This window comes from Herpailurus yagouaroundi, unplaced genomic scaffold (genome assembly GCF_014898765.1).
Source record: "Herpailurus yagouaroundi ecotype Mexico unplaced genomic scaffold, PumYag 195, whole genome shotgun sequence".
Classification (NCBI taxonomy): domain Eukaryota; kingdom Metazoa; phylum Chordata; class Mammalia; order Carnivora; family Felidae; genus Herpailurus; species Herpailurus yagouaroundi.
Window position 1 is genome coordinate 18,885,832 of NW_024412426.1, and position 25,811 is coordinate 18,911,642.

Below are 25,811 nucleotides of genomic sequence, written 5' to 3' on the forward strand. Positions count from 1 at the left end.
AGGAAGGAAGGAAGGAAGGAAGGAAGGAAGGAAGGAAGGAAGGAAGGGGAAAGAGAGAGAAAGAAAGGAAAGAAAGGAAAGAAAGAAAGAAAGAAAGAAAGAAAGAAAGAAAGAAAGAAAGAAAGAAAAGGAAAGAAAGAAATTCAAAGAAAGAAAAGAAAGAAAAGAAAGAAAATGTGAGAATAAAAAAGGTGAGTAAACTTATTAAAACAGTTAGAAAAGACCAAATCAATAAAGCACAAATACAAAATTTCACATGTAACTTAGTTAACTTTTGTTAATTGCCTAATGTTCTCCTATACAAAAATAACATTTTATGTAGTTCTTCCTCCCTCTTCAAATGAACCAAAGATCTTAAAAAAAAAAAACTGAACTGCCATTATAAAGGACAAAATATTAGTACTTAAATAATTCTTACTAGTAATGTAAAATAATTATATCTAGAGATACTTAACACCTCTCCTTGCCCCTCTCCACCAAAAAACATCATACAGAGGAGTCAAACTGAATAAGGCTTTAGGAAGAATACCAAGACACCCTGCAAAATAACATGCTTCCTCCCCCACACACTAAGAAATTTAACCCAAAGGATAATTTACTTTATAGGACTTCTTTTGTATGAAAAAAACTGCATTAAACACTTGGGGTGGAAATGGACATAGGGTAGAAATCATTAGTTTTTAATTCTTGTCATTATTATTATTATGACACCAAAAAAAAAAAATATCTAAAATAACCACTTTCTTCCCAGTCCCCAGAAATGTATTTGAAACTTTATGGGACTGGTTGATTTTATTAGGTACTAATTCAATTAGTCAATTGAAATCCAATTAGGAAAGAAAATACAGTAATTTGAACATGGAAAGTTTACTATAAGGAATTATTAACTATAATAGGAGAGTAACTATAAAGAGAATTCTAAAGAATACCCTAAGGCTGAGGGAGAGAACACCAAGAAAGAGCAAACCTGGAAGGAGGATCTTCTCCCTAAAGCTGGTATTCTAACAGCTTACTACAAAAGGTAGGACTGTAGCACAGTAGATGGCAAAGTTTGCTAGACTTCCCAGGCAAAGCTGGACCACAGGCAAGCAGGACACAGCCCACTGGGTGCAGGTAGGCAAGTAAAAATAAAGGAAATCAGAACTCCTGGAGCCAGCTCACTGGCAGAATGGTGTAGGGCCCGAAGTCCACAGTGTCTGTGTCTGGAGGTCCACAGGAAGATCTTGCTGAACCAGGACTAGGACTATGAGCTCGAGGAGGGAGTGCATGCACTGGCTGCACAGCTGGAGCACAGCACCACTGGACATCCCAGAACCTACAGCTAGAGCAAGAAACAACCACCACATCGCACCAGAACCATAAAAGAGAAGACCCTTCTTTTGCAGTGTCTCTCTAGCACCCTCTACTGGCTCAATTTAATAGTGTGCTTGCGCAAAGAAGAAATACATAAGTAGATAAGGTAAGAGGGTAGATCTGGAACCAAGAGGCAATAAATTGGTAACTGGCATAGGATATAGTTATAATACTCACTTCTCCTGATTACTTAATACTCATGTTAGCACCCAAAAATTCTTATATCAATACATTTTTTTAAAAAGCATTTTCTAATGTAAGCTGAGAATGTAACTTGGTTTAACCACTATGGAAAAATATGGATGCTCCTCAAAAAATTACAAATAGATCTACCATATGATCTAGCAATCCTATTTCTGAGTATATACCCAATGGAAATGAAAATAGGATATAAAAAAATGAAAATAGGATATAAAAGAGATACATGCACTCCCAAGTTTACTGCAACATTATTCACAATAGCCAAAATATGGAAAAAAACCTAAAAGCTCATCAATGGATGAATGGATAAAGAAGATGTGGTATATATAGGTACAATGGAATATTATTCATCCATGAGAAAAAAAGAAATCCTGCCATTTTCAACAACAGGGAACTTGAGCAAACTGTGTTAACTAACATAAGTCAGACAGAGAAATACTGCAGGATATCACTTACATGTGGAATCTAAAAGAACCACACTCACGAAAACAGGGAGTTAAAAGGTGGTTACCAGGGCTGGGAAGTGGGGGAATAGGAGAGATGTTGTTTAAGGACACAAACTTGCAACTAGCAGTAAATAAGTCCTAGAGATCTAATGTACAATACATGAGTATAGACAATAATATTGTATTATAATCAAACTTGCTAAGAGACTAGATCTTATGAAAAAGAAATAACAATTACGTGAGGTGACAGAGGTGCTATTACTACAAAGGCAATAATATTACAATATAAATACATCAAACCAACATATTATACACACTAAATTTACATAACGTCAAATATATTTCAATTTAAAAAAAAACACACATTTGAGCAACCTGGAACTCTCCTCAGCAGGACCTGGGAGCCCCTCTGTCCATAATTACCTTGAATGCTCACCTTAAGTTAAAGAAAACTAATTAAAAATCTCTCACCACTAGAAAAATAATTAAGAAATTATTATGTTATAAAAGAACAGTATGATTTACAAAAGGATTCAAAAAATGCTCCCTCCGATAGAGATCTATAGACTATACCAATGTAAATTTTCTAATTTGTATACTGCACTATAATTATGTATGATGTTACCATTGGGGGAAACTGGAGGAAGTGTATATGGAGCCTCTCTGTACTATAACTGTAACTTCCTGTGAGTCTGTAATTATCTCTAATTTTAAAATTCATTTAAAGATGAATTCCAAGACATCTAGAAAAGTTCAACTTATAAAAACATGCTATGGAATATGTTTTCACTGCTAATATTTAAAAAAAAAACTCTTAAAATACAATACTGAAAAAGTAATAGCATTATATACATACTTCTATAGTGACACTTCCCTCTACCGCATGCCAGCAATGGAAGATACTGAAAATTCTGTCCTAATTACAAGTTCCAGTCCAAAGACTGCAAGACAGAAGCTTCCAATGTTCTACTGGCAATGCCAATAGTTCTTTACCGATTGTCACTTGAAATAAATATCAGAGAACACTGAAAGGTTTTTTGTATAAATATACCTTATTCTCCTAAGGAAAAAGAAAGTTATCTTTCGACTGCCTTAAAAGAAAACCAAAAGAGAACAAATGTTCATAGAACATCTTTTTAAAATATTATGCAGACTTTGGGTCACCCCACTAATTTTCTCTCATTTCAGGATGGAGGAGAATGATGTCCTCCAAGAAAAATTATTACAACATCTAAAGGTCTTAGGGTGTCTGACTGGCTCAGTCAGTGGAGTGTACAACTCTTATCTCAGGGTTATAAGTTCAAGCCCCACACTGGGAGTAGAGATTACTTAAAAAGTGAAATCTTAAAACCTCCTAATAAAATCTTAAAATATCTTGATTTTGTTGACAGGTTTCATAGGTACACTAATTTCTATAAAAGTATAAGAGATGGAAATCAAACTAACATCTACGCAACCTAAAGTCAGTGACTTGAGCTTCTTTCTAAATAAAATTGTAACTTGCTAGAATGAAGGTAAAAATAAGTGCTAGGTAAACCCAGCAAAAGACCATCAGAATGATCAAATGTGAAATTAGATCAGCCCAAATGTAATAAACAGTTGGAAGTTCTACCATTCCCCTACATTAGTGATTATCAAATCATATTAGAAAATTGTGCTGAAAGAAGAAAAGAGCCCCAGGTGGTTGGTTTTGTTTTGTCTTGTTTAGTTTTTTTAATACTCCTTAACTTGGAAATCTTTTCCTCAAGAAAATAACACAAGGAAAGGTACCTCTCAATCACTCACGCTATGCCGTATGGTACTTAACACTTCAGTGTCTCATTATATGGTTTTTGCTGCAAGCCAGCAAGCACAAGTTAAGAAGTGAAGAAGGATATACCACCGAAACAAGCACATCTCTGAATTACTCCACAAATGATCAAACTACCTTCTGTTAATGATGTGTTATGTATTTTTTAATGTATGTGTAACGGATGTATTCTCCAATATTAGGATCAAAGTGACTCATGCAAATCCTTTCTTTCTAGCAGTGTGGTCTACGTTACTCAGTACAGAGTTATATGTTCATAACAAACCTAATAATCATCCTTTACTTGCTATATCCATATTTCATTTTGATTCACACAGCAAAGCATCAGGGCAGATCCCTGGGAACAGGGTGATTCGAAAGATATAAACCCTGAAGCCAAAAATCTCTTCCCAACTAACCTTCCACAAGGCCTGAAATTAACATCATTAGAATTCCACTTCTTGTTAGGGAATTTTATGGAGATCCATTTTGTAAGCGTATATTGTATTACTGCCCTGAATTTTATTACAAAATAAGAATACTTGGCAAAAATCAACCAGTCAGAAAATTAACACAACAAAAACTGAAACACTTCCCCCTCACTTCTCGAGTATGACACGTAACCAACCACCTATTCAAAGCATCGAGGTAGGTGCTATGTAATAGTGCTAGTAACAGTGTATCTTAAACACGAGATAAAGCTTTAAAAATCCGTATCAATTCAGTACTTTGCAAGAAAATTTTTTTGCAGTATTTCTACTTGTGGTAATACCAAAAACCACAGAAATTTCAGCTGGTCGGGCATAGAGATGATTGCCATTTCTGCTCTGGAAACACCAGAAGAGCACGGCCTGGTCAAATCTGCACACTTTAACATTTACAACTGGGGGCTTGCAATAATTGGGTTTCAGTCTTGCTCTTCTCACACATCTCAGAGGGCAATCATCTTGCTTCCTCCCTTCAGTTGTTATTGTTGGTTTTCTCTTCTACAAATCAATCAGCTTTTCTCCCAGGACATGGTGCCCCTGAGTTTGAAGTCACTGAGTAATCACTTGGACTACCCCACATCTCTATTCTCATTTTCCACTTCTGCTAGAAATACAACAAAGAATACCAGTTCATTTATTTTCTAACTGGTTTAATTTTCAACTTAGTGTACAATCAAGATTTAGTTGGGTACAGCCTTTAGTCTTTTAGAGTACACACTCAGGAACCAGCTGGCTTTGGTTTAAACCCTGGTTCTACCAGTTTCTGGCCAAGTGACCAACGTTACTTAACCTCCTGAAACCTGTTTCATCATCTGCAAAAATGTGGTAATAATTATAAAACCTTCCTCATACGTCATCATGATAATTGTACCATGGCCATCTCGTAGTAAGTGCTCAATGATTGTTGTCTGTTATTATTTTCTCTCTCACGTACAGTTCCTAAATAAAGCTCAATATGTAAAATGTAACATGGGTCATGGAAAAAAAGCAAAAGAATATTAGAAATTTTCAAGATATGAAAGCAGTTTTCACATCTTCTCTAAACAAGGTAGGATTCTATCAGATGCGGTGTCCCTCAATGTAACAATGAGTTTGGTCGATACTGTATAAAATTTTTATATACCTTTTATTCATTTTTTCAACAAGTTCTTTATTCTGATATCAGACAGACTTAATTCAAATATTAATTGTATTACTTGGGCAGGTTATTGAACCGTTCTGTGCCTCAGTTTCCTCAAATGTACAGTGAAGATAATAGTAGCTACACCTCATAAATGACACCGAGAACGATGCCCAGCACAGCAAGTGCTAAGTAAGGATTAAGTAGCTAACTACAAAGTTCTGTGTTGCTAGCAATGTGCTAGATGTTGGAGATTCTGAAATAAAGGACATAGTATTTGCCTTCAAAGAAGTCAAGAAAGATAATCTCAGTATAATTTGTTTAATATCTACAAAGGAAGAAGGCTCGAACCCTTGAATACACAGATAAATGGACTCTTTCAGAATAAAAATATTAAAAAAAAAAAAAAGCCCAAATCTTGAAAATTAGCATTTGGGGTAGGTGATGGGTACAGTGAGGTTCAATATATTACTCTTTGTACTTTCACATATGTTGGAAATTTTACACAATGAGAAGTTGTTTTTAAAAACAATACATCATTTTCTCTTTCAGAAGATAAGCCAAAATGATGTAATCTGATTTTTTTCACATCAATGTCTTTATATGACAAACTTTGTTTAAGACCATGTTTAAGATTCAGAGGTGTTAATCCTCTTGACAAGACTGCCACCTGGTGGATTACCTTAAATTCCACCATTTACATTTTATAATTTAAACACATGAAATGCTACATATAATCTAATAAAAGGCAAGTTTCTTTTTCCAAAAAATACAAATCCAAGTAGTAACAAAATTTCCAATATCACAGGAAATTCTGTGTGTTATGCTGAACAAAGTATTGTTTGGAGAACCATTAGCCTAAAGCAATCTCAGTCAATTTTAGTTTGGGTATTTATACAGGTCATCTGACAAAACGTGGTAAAAGAAAGAAAAGAAAGAAAAGAAAGAGAGAAAGAGAGAGAGAGAAAGAGAGAGAGAGAGAGAGAGAGAGAGAGAAAGAGAGAAAGAGAGAAAGAGAGAAAGAAAGAAAGAAAGAAAGAAAGAAAGAAAGAAAGAAAGAAAGAAAGAAAGAAAGAAAGAAAGAAAGAAACTTAACATGGGTTTAGTAATTAATGCCAGATATATGAACCCAGAGTTGTTAGATAATACCATCAAGATTAACTATATTAAAATAAAACCAATATAGTAAGTGGTTATATATGGAATGAGTTGTTTTGTTTTTAATTCCTAATTCTATACAAACGGGCACTTGTGACTTAGGTAAAATTTCTTTTTTTTTTTTTTTTAATGTTTATTCATTTTGAGAGAGAGCTCAAGTGGGGGGGAACACAGAAAGAGGGAGAAAGAATCGCAAACAGGTTCCACACTGCCAGCATGGAGCTTGACACGGGGCTTGATCCCACAAACTGTGAGACCATGACCTGAGCTGAAATCAAGAGTCAGATGCTTAACCGACTGATGCACCCAAGCACCCCAAATATCTAATAAGAGCAATACATACTGATCAAAAAAAGGGCTTATCTCAAACAACTTAAGCAGAACTTGAGATAATGTGCTCTGTAAAAATCCCTTAAAATTACTCAAAAAGCATGATGATGAAGAAATAGATGTTGAAGATTATTCAGTCTGAATGAAATTGTCTTACGAATATGAGAGTGGGCAAAATGCCCCATTTCTAAGTTATTATTTTGCATAATATATTTAGAAAGCATGTGTAAATGTTCAATTAAGCTAATGAAGAAAACATTATAAGCAGGCATTCAACTATTTTACCTATAATCATCAATGTTTCTATACTCAAGTTGACCAAACCTGAGAGTTTCTCATTGGGAAAAGGAAGGACTGCCTAACACAACAAGCAGGGCACAGGCCTCTATAGCAGAGACAGAACATACCATTTCACCATAAAACTCCAAGATTTTTAATAATGATTATTAAGAGTTAAATTACTCAACACCTAATACTTCTTTGCCTGTGTTAGTACAAACTTATTAAATGGAAAGCTGCCTTTTGTTACGCCGGAAAGGTAAAGACATAGGGTGTGAAGGGACTCCCAGTGGCAAATTCTGGACAATGATCACCAAGATAATTAAGTTCTGTAGTGAATTATAAAGCACTGCAGGGGGGGAGGAGAGAAATCCAAGAGTCTATACCAATAACAAACAGATAAATAAGTGGAAGAGAAGGGAGATCTTTGGCTTACATTAGAATGCCTAGGGCTGACTGCTAAACTACCAAGAAGGTGCAGGAGATTGAAAGTTCTAATTTTGCATTCCTCACAGTAAAGATAAGATCAGACAAGAATTTGAATGAATGTTAAGTTAAGAAAATGTTTATGAGAAGCAGGATATTTTCATTCATCTCCCTACAGACTGCTTATTTGTTGCAAGGGGGGAGAAAAAGGGGAATTACAGTGGAGAAATCAGATATTTTCACAATCACATTTTCGCAACCAAAATTAACATCACCAGGGAGGGACAGATAGTTATCAGGCACCTCCAAATGCAATCCACTATGAAGGAGACAATATCACCTATGGAGCAAGAAGTAATCTGGATCTAATCACAAGGTAATATTAGATAAACCCCAAATTAGTAATGTTACATTAAAAAGTGGGAAAATGGATGTATTCTTCAAAAATTCCATGTCATAAGCAACACAGAAAGGCTGTGGAAATATTACCACATTAATGAAAGCCAAAGACATATGGCAACTAAATGCAATATCTGACTCTAGTGTAAATCCTGAGCTGGAGGAAAAAAGGACGCTACTGAGATAAGTGACAAAACTGGAGACAAATGGTAGGTTAAAGACAAAGCATTGTATATGGGGCACCTGGATGGCTCAGTCAGTTAAGCGTCTGACTCTCGGTTTCAGCTCAGGTCATGGTTTCACAGTGAGTTCAAGCCCCACATGGGGCTCCACGCTGTCAGTGTGGAGCCTGCTCTGGATTTCTTGCTCTCCCTCTCTGTCTGGCCCTCCCCTACTTGTGTTCTCTCCCTCCCCCTCCCCCCTCTCTAACACATATAAATAAGTATTGTATGAATGCTAAATTTAAAAAAGTATTCTAGGAATGCTAAATTTATAGAAGTTGCTACAAATAATGCGCTTATATAATAGATATCCATATCCTTATTTTTAGGAAATATTCATTTCCTAAGGAATTATATAGGAATAAAATTGTTCAGAAAAACAATAATGTGGGTCTGTCTGTAGGTAGGTAGGTAGGTAGGTAGGGAAAGATTGAGAGACAGAGAGGAGAGAGATTGAGAGACTGAGAAAGTGGGTGCAGAGCAAATGGGGCAAAATGTTACCAAGAGATGATTCTAAGCAGAGTACACAGATGTTCTCTGTACCATTTTTTTTAACTGTTCTAGAAGTTTGAAATTGCATACTTCCAAATAAAAAGATTCAAACATTGCTAGAGCTACTGTTAACAACAACACATTCTCATCATCATTCTTTTAGGACTAAAATATTCAAAGTCAATAATACCTTTAATCTTTAGCTATGTTTCATGAACTTTTATGACTCAAAATTATTTTTTTATTACCACTAAGAAAGGAAAAAAGATGACAACTATAAGAGAGAATTATACAGCAGAACTTTTCCTGTTATCTGGATACCAGCAGTTAAACCCAAGGATGGGAACAAAGCACAGCTAAATTCCTGACATTCTAAAAAAAGCTGCAGATAATTGGGGGCCAGACACCTTCTCCTACACTTGAGAGGGACAGCGGTGACCATGATCCCAACAGCCAGCACCTCAACTGGCTCCCGCCTTCATCCTAGTCTACAGATGGGGAGGGAGGAATCAGAGTCTACGGCAATCTTGATGAAGAGGCTTTTCTTTCTCTTATGACTGTCACCAATTGCTCCCACTTCTAGAAACCAAGTGAATAGGCATTTGTTTTTGTTTCTGGCTTTTTATCACCATAAAAAGGGCTGTAATAAACACCCTCAGAAATATGTCCTTCGACAGTGGTACTTTTATTTTTAATGGAATAGATTCCCTAGAATGGAGACTGATGCATGCAACTATAGATTTGGGTTTTGTTTTGTTTACTTTTATAGATGTTGCCAGGTTGTTTCTCAAAAAGGGGATATATACACACTTTACCCCTTCCCCCATATTCCCACCAGCCTGGTGTGTTCTTTTTGCCAATGTGGTATCTTACTGCTACCTTAATTACATTTCCCTCTCTATTCGTGAATTGGGACATCTTTACATACATATGTTTGTTGGCCATGTGAATAGCTTTCCTGTGATTTGTTGATTCTTGCTTTTTTTTTTTTTTTACAAATTAAGAAATTTATGTATATTACAGACATTAGCCTTCATCTGTCATCTACAGTACAAATACTTTTTCTACAACTATCATTTGTTATTCTTTGTTTATAGGACCTTTTGTCCTACAAGATTTTGTTTTGTTTTTACATGTTCAAATATATACATAAAATATGTAAATGCACACACACACATTTGTGTGTGTATATGTGTGTGTCTGTGTGTACACTTATATATTTAAAAGATATGTATCTATTTTTCTTAAGCCCCTGAAAGTCCAATAACTAAATGTACTTTTTAATTATCAGAGATGATTGAGAATTTAAGGTATTTGTCCTACATGTAAATAAGGGACAGCAGGAAAAAGGGATATGACCAAACAGAGCTGAAGTAGTTATTACTGGCACGGGGGGGGGGGGATCATGTTTATTTCCCCCATCAACTGCGATTTTTTTTTTAATTTACCATTTTAACCATCTTTTAAATGTTTATTTATTTTGAGAGAGAGAGAATGAGAAAGGGGAAAGAGCAGAGAGAGAGGGAGACAGAGGATCTGAAGCAGGCTCTCAGCTGACAGCAGAGAGCCCGATGCAGGGCTCAAATCCATAAACCATGAGATCATGACCCGAGCCAAAGTCGGAAGCTTAACCAACTGAGCCACCCAGGCACTCCCATCAACTGAGACTTTCAATAAACCAGTTACATTTAACTTATTGAAGTGGGTAAAGCATTATGACTCTCATTCTCATTTTTACATGGAGAAACTGAAGTATGGTGAAAAGACACAGCAAGTAATAAAGCTGAGAGATTCAACAGTATGTCTCTTGAAGCACAACAGCAATGTCAATACAAGTTTTTGGTAGCATTTAGGAGCAAGCTGCTTACCTTTCAATAGCTAATTCTTTGTTAGAAAGTTGCTGCACTGTAATTACCACCTTCTTCTCTATTCCTTGTTTTAACTTGAAATAAAATTTCTCTCTATCCTTAGGCACAGGACTGAAATATGCAAAAAGAACAGAAATTATCAGTACAACACCACAATAAAATAATCTACTGCAAGTTTAGAATTCCAGCACCCTTATTCTTAAGGTGTGCTAAACTCATCTTGCCCGAGTAGCTAACTACCAATGTTATAGTCAGCAAAACAAAGTCACTAATTAATTTCTAAATTGGATTTATAAGAGCCTTATATTTTACTTAACAAAGGTTAAAATCCAAGATTCTTTAAATGACATCATTTCAACTTTAGTTTCTAAATTTAACAAATTTAGGAATATAGCTTATTTAATTATTTTTTAAGACTCACTATTCTGGTTTAGCTGGTTGTGTGGTTGTAAGAGCCTTTAACACACTGAAACCCAAGGCAAACATAGTGAGAAGAGCTTACTTTAAAACATCTACAATTTGAGATAACTGTAACATACAAAGTCAAGTAAATATAAATAAGAGATGGAAAAAGAGCTATGGATCAGGGGCAACTTAAATTCTAGCCTCAGCCATACTGACTATTCTATAGATATAGATAGATAGATATAGACATAGATATCTATATCTATATATATATTAGTTTCCATACAATACCCAGTGCTCATCCCAAATGGTGCCCTCCTCAATGCCCATCACCCACTTTCCCCTCTCCCCCACCCCCCACCAACCCTCAATTTGTTCTCAGTATTTAAGAGTCTCTTATGGTTTGCCTCCCTCCCTCTCTATAACTTTCTTTTTTCCCCTTCTCCTCCCCCATGGTCTTCTGTTAAGTTTCTCAGGATCCACATATGAGTGAAAACATATGATGTCTGTCTTTCTCTGCCTAACTTATTTCACTTAGCATAATACCCTCCAGTTCCATCCACATTGCTGCAAATGGCCAGATTCCATTCTTTCTCATTGACAAGTAGTATTCCATTGTATATATAAACCACATCTTCTTTATCCATTCGTCAGTTGATGGACATTTAGCCTCTTTCCATAATTTGGCTATTGCTCAAAGTGCTGCTATAAACATTGGGGTACATGTGCCCCTATGCGTCAGCACTCCTGTATCCCTTGGGTAAACTCCTAGCAGTACCACTGCTAGGTCGTAGGGTAGTTCTATTTTTAATTTTGAGGAACCTCCACACGGTTTTCCAGAGTGGCTGCACCAGTGTGCATTCCCACCGACAGTGCAAGAGGGCTCCCATTTCTCCATATCCTCTCCAGCATCTATACCAGACTGACTATTCTTAAGAATTCATTAAGACAATCTAAGTGTCTAAAATATAGATTATCTTAAATATCACGATTTCACTCATATGTGGAATTTAAGAAACAAAACAGATGAACATATGGGAAGGGCAAAAAGAGAGAGAGGGAAGCAAATTATAAGAGCCTTAAGGATAGAGAACAGACTGAGGGTTGATGGAGGGAGTTGGGTGAGGGATGGGCTAGATGGGTGATGGGAAGGAAAAATAAGATAAAAACAGAGACAAACCAAAAGAGACTCTCTAACTATAGAGAACAAACTGAGGGTTGCTGGGGGTTGGGGGGGGGAGGGAATGGGCTAAATGGGTGATTGGCATTAAGGAGGGCACTTGTTGGGATGAGCACTGGGTGTTATATGTAAGAGATGAATCACTTAATTCTACTCCTGAAACCAATACTACAGTGTATGTTAACTAACTTGAACTTAAATACACACACACACACACACACACACACACACACACACACACACACACACGGTGGGGGGGGGGGGAGACAGATATAGATACATGACCTTACCTAAAAGAAAAAAATCCCTTGGGCATTTTACTAAGGCTCAATTTCCTATATCTATTAAAAAAAAAAGGCAAAAAACTCTACCTAACAATTCTTATTAGAATTAAAGGCACATAGGGGCGCCTGGGTGGCTTGGTCGGTCAAGCATCCGACTTCGGCTCAGGTCATGATCTCACGGTCCGTGAGTTCGAGCCCCGTCGGGCTGTGTGCTGACAGCTCAGAGCCTGGAGCCTGTTTCAGATTCTGTGTCTCCCTCTCTCTCTGCCCCTCCCCTGTTCATGCTCTTTCTCTCTCTGTCTCAAAAATAAATAAACGTTAAAAAAAAATTTTTTTTAAAGAATTAAAGGCACATAAGTGGCTGTTAAAGAGCATAACTATATCCTATCACCTGTCTATTTGTGAACAGGAGAAAAACATTCTAAATATACAATAGAAGAAAATGGTTAAATGATGATCAAACCACCCAATATATTATTGGTACTATTAAAAATGATTTTAATTAAGAACATTTTAATGGAAAAATTCTTACATAATAAAGTTAAAAGAAAAAAAAACCTGTGTATATACAACTGTATAAAAAATACCCCTTAGAAATAAACAAAGGGTATAAATCAAGTATTAAAAGTGATTGTGGTTGACAAAAGTATAGCTTTTTATTCTTTTTATTATTTTACTACAATTTTCTATAATATCACTATTCATAAATATGGAGAAAATATTTTACATAAAGTATCTGAAAGCATGAGAATAATGAAACATTCATTCACCTGCCAAATATTTCTTTTTATCATTTTAAAGCTTTATACCAACATTGTATAGCCTCTGGAAGCTTTATGTTAGCCAATACTATATTTCAGGCACAATACCAACTTTTATTCTTCCCAAATAACCTCACCTAAAGTTTCCTTTTCCATCATCTTCTTTTACCTCCAAGGAGACACTGAAGGTAAACACGTCACTGTCAGGGGTAGGAATAACTGAGTCTTTAACATCAGACACTTGTCTGGAAGAACGTTTGAATGCTGTACAGAAACTATATAAAATTCTGCTTACCTAAAAGAATAAAAATGGAGATACCATTAGGCAAAAGCTTTAACTGCATTTTGATACCCCTCTCTCCTAATTTTTGAATCTATTCCTTTCCATGGTCACAATTTACTTTAGCAGATATAGTCTAAGCATATACATATACACATATATGCAAATGTTTACATGTATTATATATAATACAAAACATTTTATATAGTTTGCTTATATTTACATAAGCTTGTATTTATATGTTTATATATTATACGTAATATATAACATTTAATTTACAAATATAGTTTGTTTCTTCAACTTTAGCATTTAAACCTGGTAATAAAGATGTTTAATTAACTGAAGTTCACAAAAGGAGCTCTATTTATTTATAGATGTTTCTAGGCCTCAAAATATACTATATTGCAACAAATGAATCCTAAGGTAATCCCAAGAATGGTGCTGGCATCTAAATATTCCCAAAGAACACACACAAACAAGGTTTTAGTCTAAGTTCTCTAAGTGCAATTTCTCTTCTCACTTCCCTTGGCTTCAGTGGGCTAGACACTGAAGCACAAAATGAAGTAAATACTGGCATTCCTGGGTGGCTCAGTCAGTTAAACGTCCAACTTTGACTCAGGTCATGATCTCATGGTTCATGAGTTTGAGCTGTGCATCAGGCTCTGCGCTGACAGGTCAGAGCCTGGTCTGCTTCAGATTCTGTGTCTCATTCTCTCTCTGCTCCTTCCCCCCACTCCTGTCCTCTCTCTCAAAAATAAACATTAAAAAAAATATTTTAAAAATGAAATAAATACTGGTTTTAGCAATAAGCAAACATGGTAACATGATTAAAAGAGTTTCGAGTGTTATCACAGTGATGCTGTGTTATAAATGCACTGCAGGATTCCCAGTTGAAATGATTTCTTTTATTAGCATTAAGCCACCCTGGTGAATACTATAAAAAATATATGTCAATGGCTTATACTCTTTCCCTAAAGTGGAGAAGTCCTCTAAATCCCACACTTACAGAAGCTATTCTCTTCCTTGGTTCCAAAAGTAGCATCACACCATCTCAAAATTGTAAACTTGAAGCACAAAAGAACTTCCAAATCTCTCAGGCCACCAGAGGTTGAACAATGAAACCACGATGAAGAAGAGCTTAACAGAGGTCATAACCTCACACTGAGAGATACAAGAGACTTCTCCAAACATGAACAAATCCTTCCCTTTAGATAAAGGGAATTCAAATTATTCACTGAATTGTGTTAGCTTAAAACTCTTAATATTTTGTTATTTGCTTGAAATGAGAGCACTTCCACCAATAGCATTTCTTAGAAGTATGGGGTCTTTCCTCATTTTTCTATTTTTGTTGTATCCATGTATTCTACCTTTTCTCATACAGTCTATCACACTCAAAAATAAGTGGTTCTCAAACTTCCAATTGCCACACTTAGACCTATGAACCAATAGTTACATCCTAAACTGCCTTTCCATTGCCAAATTAAGTTTCTTAAATTAACTGACTTCCACACTTTTAAAGTTCACATCCAGCAGTAGTATCACGTTTGTACCACAGTACTTAACAAAAATATTTAAATATCTTAGTATGTTATCCCATTATAATTTTACGTAAATGAGTAAAAACAACAAAACAAAGGACTGATATAAATAAGAACTGTAGGCCTCAAATTTTATACAATTAAGATGATGAATTCACACATTCGTTCAATAAATATTTTGGGGGTGCCCTCTGTAGACATTGTATTATTCTAGGTGCTGGAGAATACAGCAGTGAACATGGTGCTTACAGTCCAGTGCGTGTAAGTTGAATGTGCTTAGGGTGGGTGAGAAGGAATCATGAGGTAAGCCAAAAGCAGAAATATTTAGCCTCAAGTGGATACTTACTTGATTTAGCTCAATAACTTAAGTGTTAAAGAAGAAAACAGAATCAAACAACACCCTAGAAATAAGTCACTGAAGAATATGTCTCAAGGCAAAGTATAAACAGAAACTTTAAACTACTTTTAGTTGAGTACTCCCCACATCCTAAACTCAAATAAAATGTGAAGTCTATTGTTTACTTTTTACACATTCAACTTCAGCATATTTTTAAGAAAGCATTATATGTAAATATAGGGGAATGCCTATAGATAATTATTGATACATCAGTTGAGTCAAACCCCAACCATATTTATTCTTCTTTCTCCTCTCTCATATCTCCTTCTATTTCATGTCTTAATCTTTGGCCGCACCAAAAATGTCAAGGGAACTTGGCAAATTCTCAAGTAGATGGCAAAGCTCAGGAATTTCTCTTTAAAAAGGTTATTAAGAGGTGCCTGGGTGGTTCAGTCAGTTAAGCATCTGACTCTTGATCTCTGCTCAGGTCATGATCTCATGGTTCATGAGTCTGAACCCCGCATCAAGCTCCACACTGATATTGCAGAGCCTGCTTGGGATTCTCTCTCTCTCTCTCTCTCTCTGCCATACTCTCTCTCTCAAAATAAATAAATAAACTTAAAAAAAAGGTTATTAAATATATGGGACTGAGCCAACGTACTAGAGAATTATGAAAGGAAAAAATAAGACTACACTTTTCTCTTTTTGGAGAAGGACATAGCAGTACACTGACAGCGATCAAACCATATTACATCTTGTCCGTGTCTTACAAGCTGCTACTTCCAACAACAAGGTTAAAATCATTTGTGAATTCTAGAGTCTGTGAATAAGCTGGAATGGTGATCCAAGGACTGGTGAGGTACAGTATCTTCAGGAACAATGGTTATCAAGATCTACAGTTATTGAGACAAATTGAGTAACCAATAACATCATGAAAAGAATATTAAAGGGGCACTTGGGTGGCTCAGTTGGTTAAGCATCCAACTTCGGTTCAGGTAATGATCTAATAGTTTGTGGGTTCGAGCCCCATGTCACGCTCTGAGCTGTCAGCCTGCTTCAGATTCTGTGTCTCCCTCTCTCTCTCTGCCCCTCCCTTGCTCATGCTCTCTCTCAAAAATAAACAAAAGAAGAATACTAACAACGTACACCATGGCAAACATTTCTATACATGTCACACTATTTAACATACACACAAATAATCTAGGATAAGTGTATTCTTTGCAGGAGGCAATGGCTTATTGACAAATAATACAGTATAATTTTTTCCCAGAAGGCTATACCCACAGAAAGTACTAATTAAACACAAAAGGGTCTGCTGTGGTTGCTGATTTCTATGAAGAGGTGGGAGGAGAGCACATGTGGATGTGGAAAGGAGATACGCCAAAATCTTAACTCTGGTGGAATTTTGAGTAACTTCTATTTTCTTCTTTATTTCAGTATTTTCCAAATTCTCAAATATGTATTACATGTGAATACTCCAAAAAAATTGCTATTAAACAAAAAGGTATTTACTTAAATGACACAGCCACTTTTTCCAAGATAAAGCCTTTTCATTAACATTGGGGAAAGAGAGCGGACTCTGTCAAAAATACCATATGTTAAGAAAATGTTCACCCAAGAAATAGATGTAAGAAAAATCATTCTATAAGACACCCTGAGAGAAATGTGTTAAATTTTTAAAAAGAAATTATTCAAATATATTACTCACTGAAAGGAGCTAAAATAAGAAGCATATCAAACAAGAAACTTTTAAAAAAAGTATAGAAATTTATTAATGGAAAACACTAGTAACAATTTCAGGATTAATTTTCAAATTAAGGCATTTTGCTAAAATGCCATCTCAATAAATACATGTTTAGAAATAATTTCCCATACATGGAATAAGGTTTCCTTAATAGAGTGGCATTTGAGCAACCACGCGCGCCCCCCCCCCCCCCCCCACAACAAAAAACAGTGCAGGGGCACCTGGCTGGCTCAGTCAGGAAAGCATGCAACTCTCGGTCTCGGGGTCATGAGTTCAAGCCCCACACTGGGTGTAGAGATTACTTAAATAAGCAAATATTTTTTTTAAATGCATTATGAATGAAGATCCTGGGGTGCCTAGGTGGCTCATCTGGTTGAGCATCCAACTGGTGGTTTCAGCTCAGGTCATGGTCTCACAGTTTTGTGAGTTCCAGCCCCACATCAGGCTCTGTGCTAGCAGTTAGGAGCCTACTTGTGATTCTCTCTCTCCCCTCTCTCTGTGACCCTCCCTCACTCAAAAATAAACTTTTAAAAATAAAATTAAAAAAATAAAATCCTGAGAAAGCTTAGGAAAAAAAAAAAAAAAAAAGAATGAAGATTTTCCCAATCATACCCTTCGTATTTACCATGAAATACCTCTAAATGCCTTTAATGCCAGATAATAACCATGCTTCTAAAATGTAACACTGAGAATTGCTAGTAATAGTTAATGTTAAGTATTTTAAAACATACAAACATCAAATCTGCTTTGAGAAAAATTGTGAGAATGACATAATAAATTCTTAAAGAGAGTCAACTAAGCCTTTTAAAAATATATTTTAAAGTTTTGGGGCGCCTGGGTGGCGCAGTCGGTTAAGCGTCCGACTTCAGCCAGGTCACAATCTCGCGGTCCGTGAGTTCGAGCCCCGCGTCAGGCTCTGGGCTGATGGCTCGGAGCCTGGAGCCTGTTTCCGATTCTGTGTCTCCCTCTCTCTCTGCCCCTCCCCCGTTCATGCTCTGTCTCTCTCTGTCCCAAAAAAAATAAATAAAAAACGTTGAAAAAAAAAATTAAAAAAAAAAAAAAAAAAATATATATATATATATATATATATATATATATTTTAAAGTTTTATACAATGTATCCATAAAGATGCAACAAGGATATGTGCCTCCCTGGCTTTTTTCCACTATGTTTTCAGATATTTTGTTTTGTCTGTGATTCTTAAGCAGAAACATAGCACATCATTTTCCCTACACAAAATCAGTGGCATCAATATATCTCTGGTCAGATTCCCCAACTCTTTTGCCACAGGTTATCAAGATGCACTCCAGCAGAGTGGTACAGACGAATATCCAGGGTCATCGAGTCAAATGTAACCTACCCCTCCAGCAGGAACACCTAATCCTTATGTCACAGGTCCAACAGAGCTGTGACCTTCACTGGATTCCCCCTAACACTATCGATGCCTGCTGCTTATGGGATTTTACAGCGAAATAAGAGCATCACAGGGACAGTTGGTAGTGGCAGCCATGTCACTACTCCTGCTTGAGAAGATGTCGTCTTCTTGCCTTTAACTGACAAACCACTTCAGATCTCATCCAGGATTCTGCAAACCATGGAAAACAAGCAAGTTAGTGACACTGCTGCACGGCACATATTTAGCCAATAAGAATATCTGTCACTTTTCCTGAACTATCTTTGCCAACTGTTTGTGCCCATTAACAAGGCCCCAAAAAGTAAGGGCTGAAGTTGTGCCTTCACCACAGAACACGAAACCTGGGAACCAGATAACCAGATAAGTAAATGCAACTAAAGACCTGAGATTCATTAAAATAGGTAATTATTTTTGAAGGGAAAGAGGAAGATGTTGGACATCTTCTGTAAAAGGCATGGGTAAAACTCAAAGGTGGCTGGAACGTGAGCTATATGAGCAACAGATACCTTTATAAAGCATAATGAAAAGAAAAATCCACACTTGCTTTTTACAATATTTAAGTAACAGGAAAGTTGTCACTGAAAATAATATGGGTATTTCAGGGTCAGAGACTTCCATTTAAAACCCAGCTCTGTTGTCTGTTCTCTTAGCCTTGAGATAAATAAACGGTAACCCTACAATTCATTAATCAAACCAGAAGTCTTCTGAGAATAAGATGGAGTGCTATTAATAACATACCTGGACAACAGACATAAACTAGAACTGTTCCAGGCAAAGAGGAGCACAAGACCACTAGTCAAAATAAATACTATCTATATCATGGAGATTTTAGAGTATCAAGAAAAGGCTTATTAGCACAGTTCCTTGCATAACCTCCACATTTATTCTGGGTTAGTTTTCATTTAGCAATAGTTCTCATAATAAAGTTTAATGACAACTGTCATGTATTTCTCCTTCAGAGAATGAATTTTACCACCAATGTCTCATAATGGAACACTTGCAAAAATGTACTCTTAAAAAAAAATTAAATAATACGTGGACATCACTTTCCCACAATCTGCAATGTACCAAATACCCTCTCAATTAATACTATTTAATACCATATCCAAAATGGTCGGGTTGAGAATTCCCCACAGCTTTGTCCGCTGCTTATCCACTGTTAAAGCTCTCGAAAATGACACACTGTTCCCCCACCCATAAACAAGATGCCACAATCCAAAAAGAGTTTCATACCGTCACAATTATGAAAAATGCTTGCAAGCCAGGTCCCTTTCAATTTCCTTCTGCAGCAGTGTTTCCACCTCTCCAAGCAACAGGTTCTCCAAGTCTTCCAAGTTCATTTCCTCGCTGTTGAGTGCCAATCACCCAGAAATCACACAGGTGTGTTAAATGCCGCCAGGATGAAATGCCAGGACTCTGCCCACTGCTTCCCCACCACTCCTCTAGTGGAGTTGTAAGGTTAGAAATAGGCCCCTTCCTTCACAAACACATTCATATTCTGTCAACATATTTATGTTCCCTGCCTCCTAAGTGCCAGGCACACCTGTACTCACTCACTCTATCACACCTTTGACCAAGCAGTCAGTATACACATAAATACAGAAATGGGGGCATGAAACAGGTTCAGAAATACTTTTTAAAAAACAAACTTGGAATTTCTTATACAGGCCATGGGTTCTGGCACAGAACTTGTATGGCTACAATCTAAATTATGTGTCTATGCATGTTCATTTTAGTGTAAATAAAATGTATTTAAAAAGAGAACTGAGATATTCCTCATGATTAGTATCAAACACACAGAAATACACCTCTGCCATGTTGTGGTCAGAAATAAACTCTCAGAAGTCCCATTAATACAATGGTTTATTTATGTTTCATGGCAAACAGAAAATAGAGTAGCTGCTTTTAGCATTTCCTGCTGACAATTTTTATTTCCAAAAACAAACACAGCTGAGATTTGCCCATCCAAACCCATTTATCAATGCCTTTAAAATGGTTGTAAGCAGTAAAGTTCTAAAAGTACAACCTAATTACACCTGAAACTTATATAACACTGTATGTTAACTATACTGGAATTTTTTTAAGTGCAACCTATTTTTAATTTGGGGAGAATCCAACAAATACAGAAAAGAAGGCAATTTCTCCATGTATTTGACAACCATTTGATTCTGAACTACTTCTCCAGTCTCAGAATAAACCACCAGTTAATAATTACTAAAGGAAAGTTAACTAGTATCTTCAAAGAACTACAGGTTGATATTCCTGCTGTATGCGAGATTTGTATTTTTAATTAGGCCAGTTCCACAGAGCAAAAGCCATCCTCTGAGTAAATGAACATAACAAATAATCACCAGTGAAAACCACACAGATCTACGAAACAACCTTAATCCAATATCTAAGTGAAAGCAATATACAACTATCAGTCCCGGCAGAGGAAACATGTTTAGAAAGTCACATGGACCAATCGACTTGGGAAAAATAAAAAAAGAGGCCCTTCTAGGTCTGAGCAATTAGTACCATAGTAGGGTAGGAGGAGAGCTCACCAAGCAGGATTTTTCTGTTACATCTGTCAAATTGAGTGTGTCCCACATACAACACCACTTTAATACACAGTTATCAGGTTAAGCTTTCCGTATTGAGTTCTCAGCCATTACAATTTTTTTTTAATGTTTACTTATTTTAAGATAGAGAGAGAGCAGGGGAGGAGCAAAGAGGTGTTGAGAGAGAGAGTCCCAAGCAGGCTCCACACTGTCAGCATGGAGCCTGATGTGGGGCTCGAACTGATGAACCATGAGATCATGACCTGAGCCCAAATCAAGAGTCGGATGCTCAACCAACAGAGCCACCCAGGCGCCCCTATGCCATTACAAATACTAATGTTCTCTTTAGAAATCTACTCCAAATTTACATAATAGAGTATATGGTGATACATACTAACTTATAGGACAGTGAGAGTAGGGTTCAAAAATATTACCCTAATTCATCTTGATAGCAAATTGCTACAATATATTATACTTACTGCCTCTTTAATTTCACAGGAGAAAACATGTATCTGAAATTCTTCTGAACCATGGGAACTCTCTGTAAATGCAACACAATTGCTCTCTGTTGTCCCATCATGTCCACGTGCACAGAATAACACCTTGTAGATTGGAAAAGAAGCTATCTCCACATTGCTGGATTGGTCTATAATTCTACAGAACAGTGATGAAAAATAAGATAACATATTAAATAGCAAAGAACAAAGCAAAGGCAAGCAGTTTTACTATACTAATAACATGAACATAATCATCTTAAAATCATAAAAATAACCTGGTTATAAAATATAATAATAATTTAAATAAAATATTTTAAATAAAATAAACTGGTTAAAACAAATACCATATTTTGCTATATGTATCTATGTATATGCACGCACATACACAAATTCCTCACCTTTTTTTGACAATTACCTCATTTCTATATTTTCTGTGATCCAACTCATTTACTCCCAAAGCCAATATATACTGCCTGATCAAATCCGTCACTCATCCCCAAATGCTAGCCTTTTCTAGCCATCCCCAAATGGTTTCTATGTCAAAAAGAATGCTACTACACAATAGCACAGACCAGACCTACAAAGTTTCTATTTACAACAGTAAGTTTATCCAACACCTACGTCATTGCTAGACCAAGACCCCTCTTACCCCAAAGCATAAAAGGTCAGAGTGGTTACAAAGTTGAACTTAATAAAAGAATTTAAGAAAGTAAAAGCAGTTTGTGGGATTTAGAAGCAAATAATTCTGACTTTCCCTACATAAACTCTTAGCCCTAGATTGATCTAAAATCTCAAGACCACATCAAAATCTCCCCAATTGTGAAACCAAGGGGTACCCAATAGGAAGAGAGAGGCAAGTCAAAACACTGTCTTTTGTCAAGGTGTGTTTGGCACTTTGAAAAATAAAAATATGACTTTAAAAGGCAGTCTGCCATTTTCTAAGATATATCATACAAATAATATATCTAACAAAACCCTTTCCTGAAAAATTCAAAGCATTTTTACCAAACATTATAAATTTATATTGCTATTATTTTAGTACTTAGAACTAAGCTAACACTTTTTCATTCTTTTTTTTATTATTTTAATTTTTTTTGTTCTACCTGAATTTTATTTCTCTTTGATCTGTTTTCTTCTGTGAACATGTCCCAGTTTAAAGGGATCATTTAATTAAAACAACAGAAATTAAAGAAATAATTTTTATTTTTTATTTATTTTTTCTTTTATTTATTTATTTATTTATTTATTTATTTATTTATTTATTTATTTATTTTGATATGAAATTTACTGTCAAACTGGTTTCCATACAACACCCAGTGCTCATCCCAACAGGTGCCCTCCTCAATGCCCATCACCCATTACCCCTGCTCCCTTCCACCCCCATCAACCCTCAGTTTATTCTCAGTTTTTAAGAGTCTGTTATGGTTTGGCTCTCTCCCTTTTTTTTTTTCCTTCCCCTCCCCCATGGTCTTCTGTTAAGTTTCTCAGGATCCACATAAGAGTGAAAACATACGGTATCTGTCTTTCTCTGTATGACTTATTTCACTTAGCATAACGCTCTCCAGTTCCATCCACGTTGCTACAAAAGGCCATATTTCATTCTTTCTCATTGCCACGTAGTATTCCATTGTGTATATAAACCACAATTTCTTTATCCATTCATCAGCTGATGGACATTTAGGCTCTTTCCATAATTTGGCTATTGTTGACAGTGCTGCTATAAACATTGGGGTACAAGTGCCCCTATGCATTTAATTTTTTTGTTTAACGTTCATTCATTTTTGGATAGAGAGAGACAGAGCATGAGTGGGGGAGAGGCAGAGAGAGAGGGAGAGAATCCCAAGCAGGCTCTGCACTGTCAGTGCAGAGCCCAGTGCAGGACTCAAACTCACGAACCCGCGCGATCCTGACCTGAGCTGAAACCAAGAGTTGGACGCTTGATCAACTGAGCCCCCAGGCGCCCCTCTTTTCCTTTTCATTTCCTTAATGATTCAATTTTCTGTTTGTTCTGCATAGTGTATGTCTTAAAGCTAATGTCCAAATTATAATACTGACTTCTAAAAATTTGTTTTTGTTGTTAATTGCAACCATTTGCGTATTTCTTTTTTTTTTTTAACATTTATTCATTTTTGACAGGCAGAGATTGACAGAGTGTGAGTGGGGGAGGGGGAGAGAGAGGGAGACACAGAATCCGAAGCAAGCTCCAGGCTCTGAACTGACAGCACAGAGCCCGACGTGGGGCTCGAACTCACAGACCGTGAGATCATGACCTGAGCCGAACTCAGACACTCAACCAACTGAACCACCCAGGCGCCCCTTCACTTTTTCACATTCTAAACCTTAAAGAATGAGGTATTTCAGGAAGAGTTTGAAAAAAGATTAAACTGGATTTCTGAGAATATTACAGGTTCATGATACATTCAACCTAATTCCTAAGACTTTCATTTTATTTGTTTATTCAGCAAACATTTCCTGAAAACCTGCTATGAACCAGATACTGCTCAAGACACCAAAGTTAAAGCAGAGAAAAATACAAGTAATCTCCTTGTATGGACCTTATATTCCAGTGAGGAAGTTAGATGATAAACCAAGAAACAAATGTATGTACAATACCAAGTCAGAGAAAGTGCTATGAAGGAAAAAAAAAAAAAAAAAAGGTCCAATAAGGGGGAAAAGACGAATAGTTACATAATCCAATCAAAGGCGGCTTCTTTTGATAAGATGTTTGAGATGAAACTGTAAAGAAGTTTAAAAAAAAAAGCCACTGGGAAACCAAGAAAAGATTGTTTAGGCAAAGGAAAGAGAATATGCAAAGGTCCTGAGGTAGGAATCATGACAGTGTTTGAGAAAGAACAAAGAAGCTACCATGACCAGAATGTAGTGAGTGAACATAGTGAGAAAGCAAAAGAGAAAGGAGGTAAGGAGAGATGAGAGAGATAAAAAACCAGGTCAAAGCAGTAGTTTATCAGTGGCCAGACATGGTAAGGATTTTGAATATAATCACAAGTGTGACTGGAGGCCACTGAGTGTAGAACAACATTATCTGATTTATATTTAATTCTTATTCCTACTTAAGCATAAGAGAAAAAGCCATTTTGCTTCTTCCTAGTCTGATGTAAAAAGTGTAAGATATGCAGCTTCACCAAAAACTCTGATTTTTGAACCACAGTTACATGACAAGACGAAGGCAGGTTTTAAATTCCTTCTGAATAAAGAAACACAAATTATAGGTATTTTTAAAGTTCTATTTCCATTCATAATACTCTAAGCATAATTTTGTAAAAGCCTCTTGTAAATAAGCAACATGGTGTAATCCTAAACATATTTACTTTTCATGTCTGCAGAGTAAAAGTAAATTCACAGTAAGGCCTAGGCCTGATTTATGACGTTAACATCATCACTACCACACAAAAAATTTCATGCATGTCTAGGGGAATTTAAAAAAGACTAGAGCTTACCTCACAGAACCTTCTGGAACATTTGGCACATAAAGAGTAACAGGAAAGGGGTGCTGACTCGAAGATTTCATAGTTGCCATTGCCCGTAAAGCCTCCACTTCATTACGTGGGGAAGAAACCTTCATACATCCCAAGTAGGTCAGTTTGTTAAATAAAACACTATCTTCTTCAGGTAATCCACTTAGAGAAGATGGTCTGGGTGTAGAAATTTCTGAAGAAAACACACACACACACACACACACTCAAAAGGTTAATGAAAAACTTCACAGTATAATTTCACCTACTGCCCAAAAACAAATGAAAAACTGCAAACAAAATTTAGGTCTGTGTTTTCACTTCTTTTGATGTTTATCCTACATCTGAAATCAGAGTTATGGAATTTTTGTACTTTCAAGTCTCTCAAAGTATTAACTTACTTAGCTACAACTTTTTTTAGAGAAAAAGAAAGAAATTTAAAATTTTTATTTTAAAAAATCAAAAGCAGAGTTCAAATGATATAGAACAAGAAAGCAAAAAAAAAAAAAAAAAACTACACTAAAGGCAGTGTGAAGTAGCCTAAAATTAATGAGGATTAAATAAAGCTAAAATCAGTTATAAGTTTGTCTTGGCTGTAATGGTCCTGCATGGCACCCAATTTATTAAGAAGCCTAACTTCCAAAGCAAAGGTAAACAATATTACGAGGACACATCTCATACCAATAACAAAGCAAGCCCCATGTTTAACCCTTCCTAGCTTGCTGGCTTCTATGAACTATGCAAGTATTCCAATGGAAACTGCTTCATCAAAATAATGATCCTATGAT

The 25,811-nt window shown here is 36.1% G+C and overlaps 1 protein-coding gene across 7 annotated transcripts in view; it reads right to left on the reverse strand.

Moving 5' to 3' along the window:
* RABGAP1L (RAB GTPase activating protein 1 like) overlaps nt 1-25,811 on the reverse strand; it is an 802,606-nt gene that overhangs the window by 703,674 nt on the left and 73,121 nt on the right. For 5 of the 7 annotated variants that reach the window (XM_040446724.1, XM_040446725.1, XM_040446723.1 and 2 more), the window contains 4 exons: nt 25,009-25,219; nt 21,533-21,707; nt 13,338-13,495; nt 10,571-10,681 (listed from right to left, as the gene is read on the reverse strand). In XM_040446724.1, coding sequence (XP_040302658.1) covers nt 10,571-10,681; nt 13,338-13,495; nt 21,533-21,707; nt 25,009-25,219 — 655 coding nt within the window. Of the gene's footprint in view, nt 1-4,626; nt 4,638-10,570; nt 10,682-13,337; nt 13,496-21,532; nt 21,708-25,008; nt 25,220-25,811 lie in introns of those variants that run through there. The other 2 variants (XM_040446730.1, XM_040446729.1) reach the window with 2 other exon arrangements.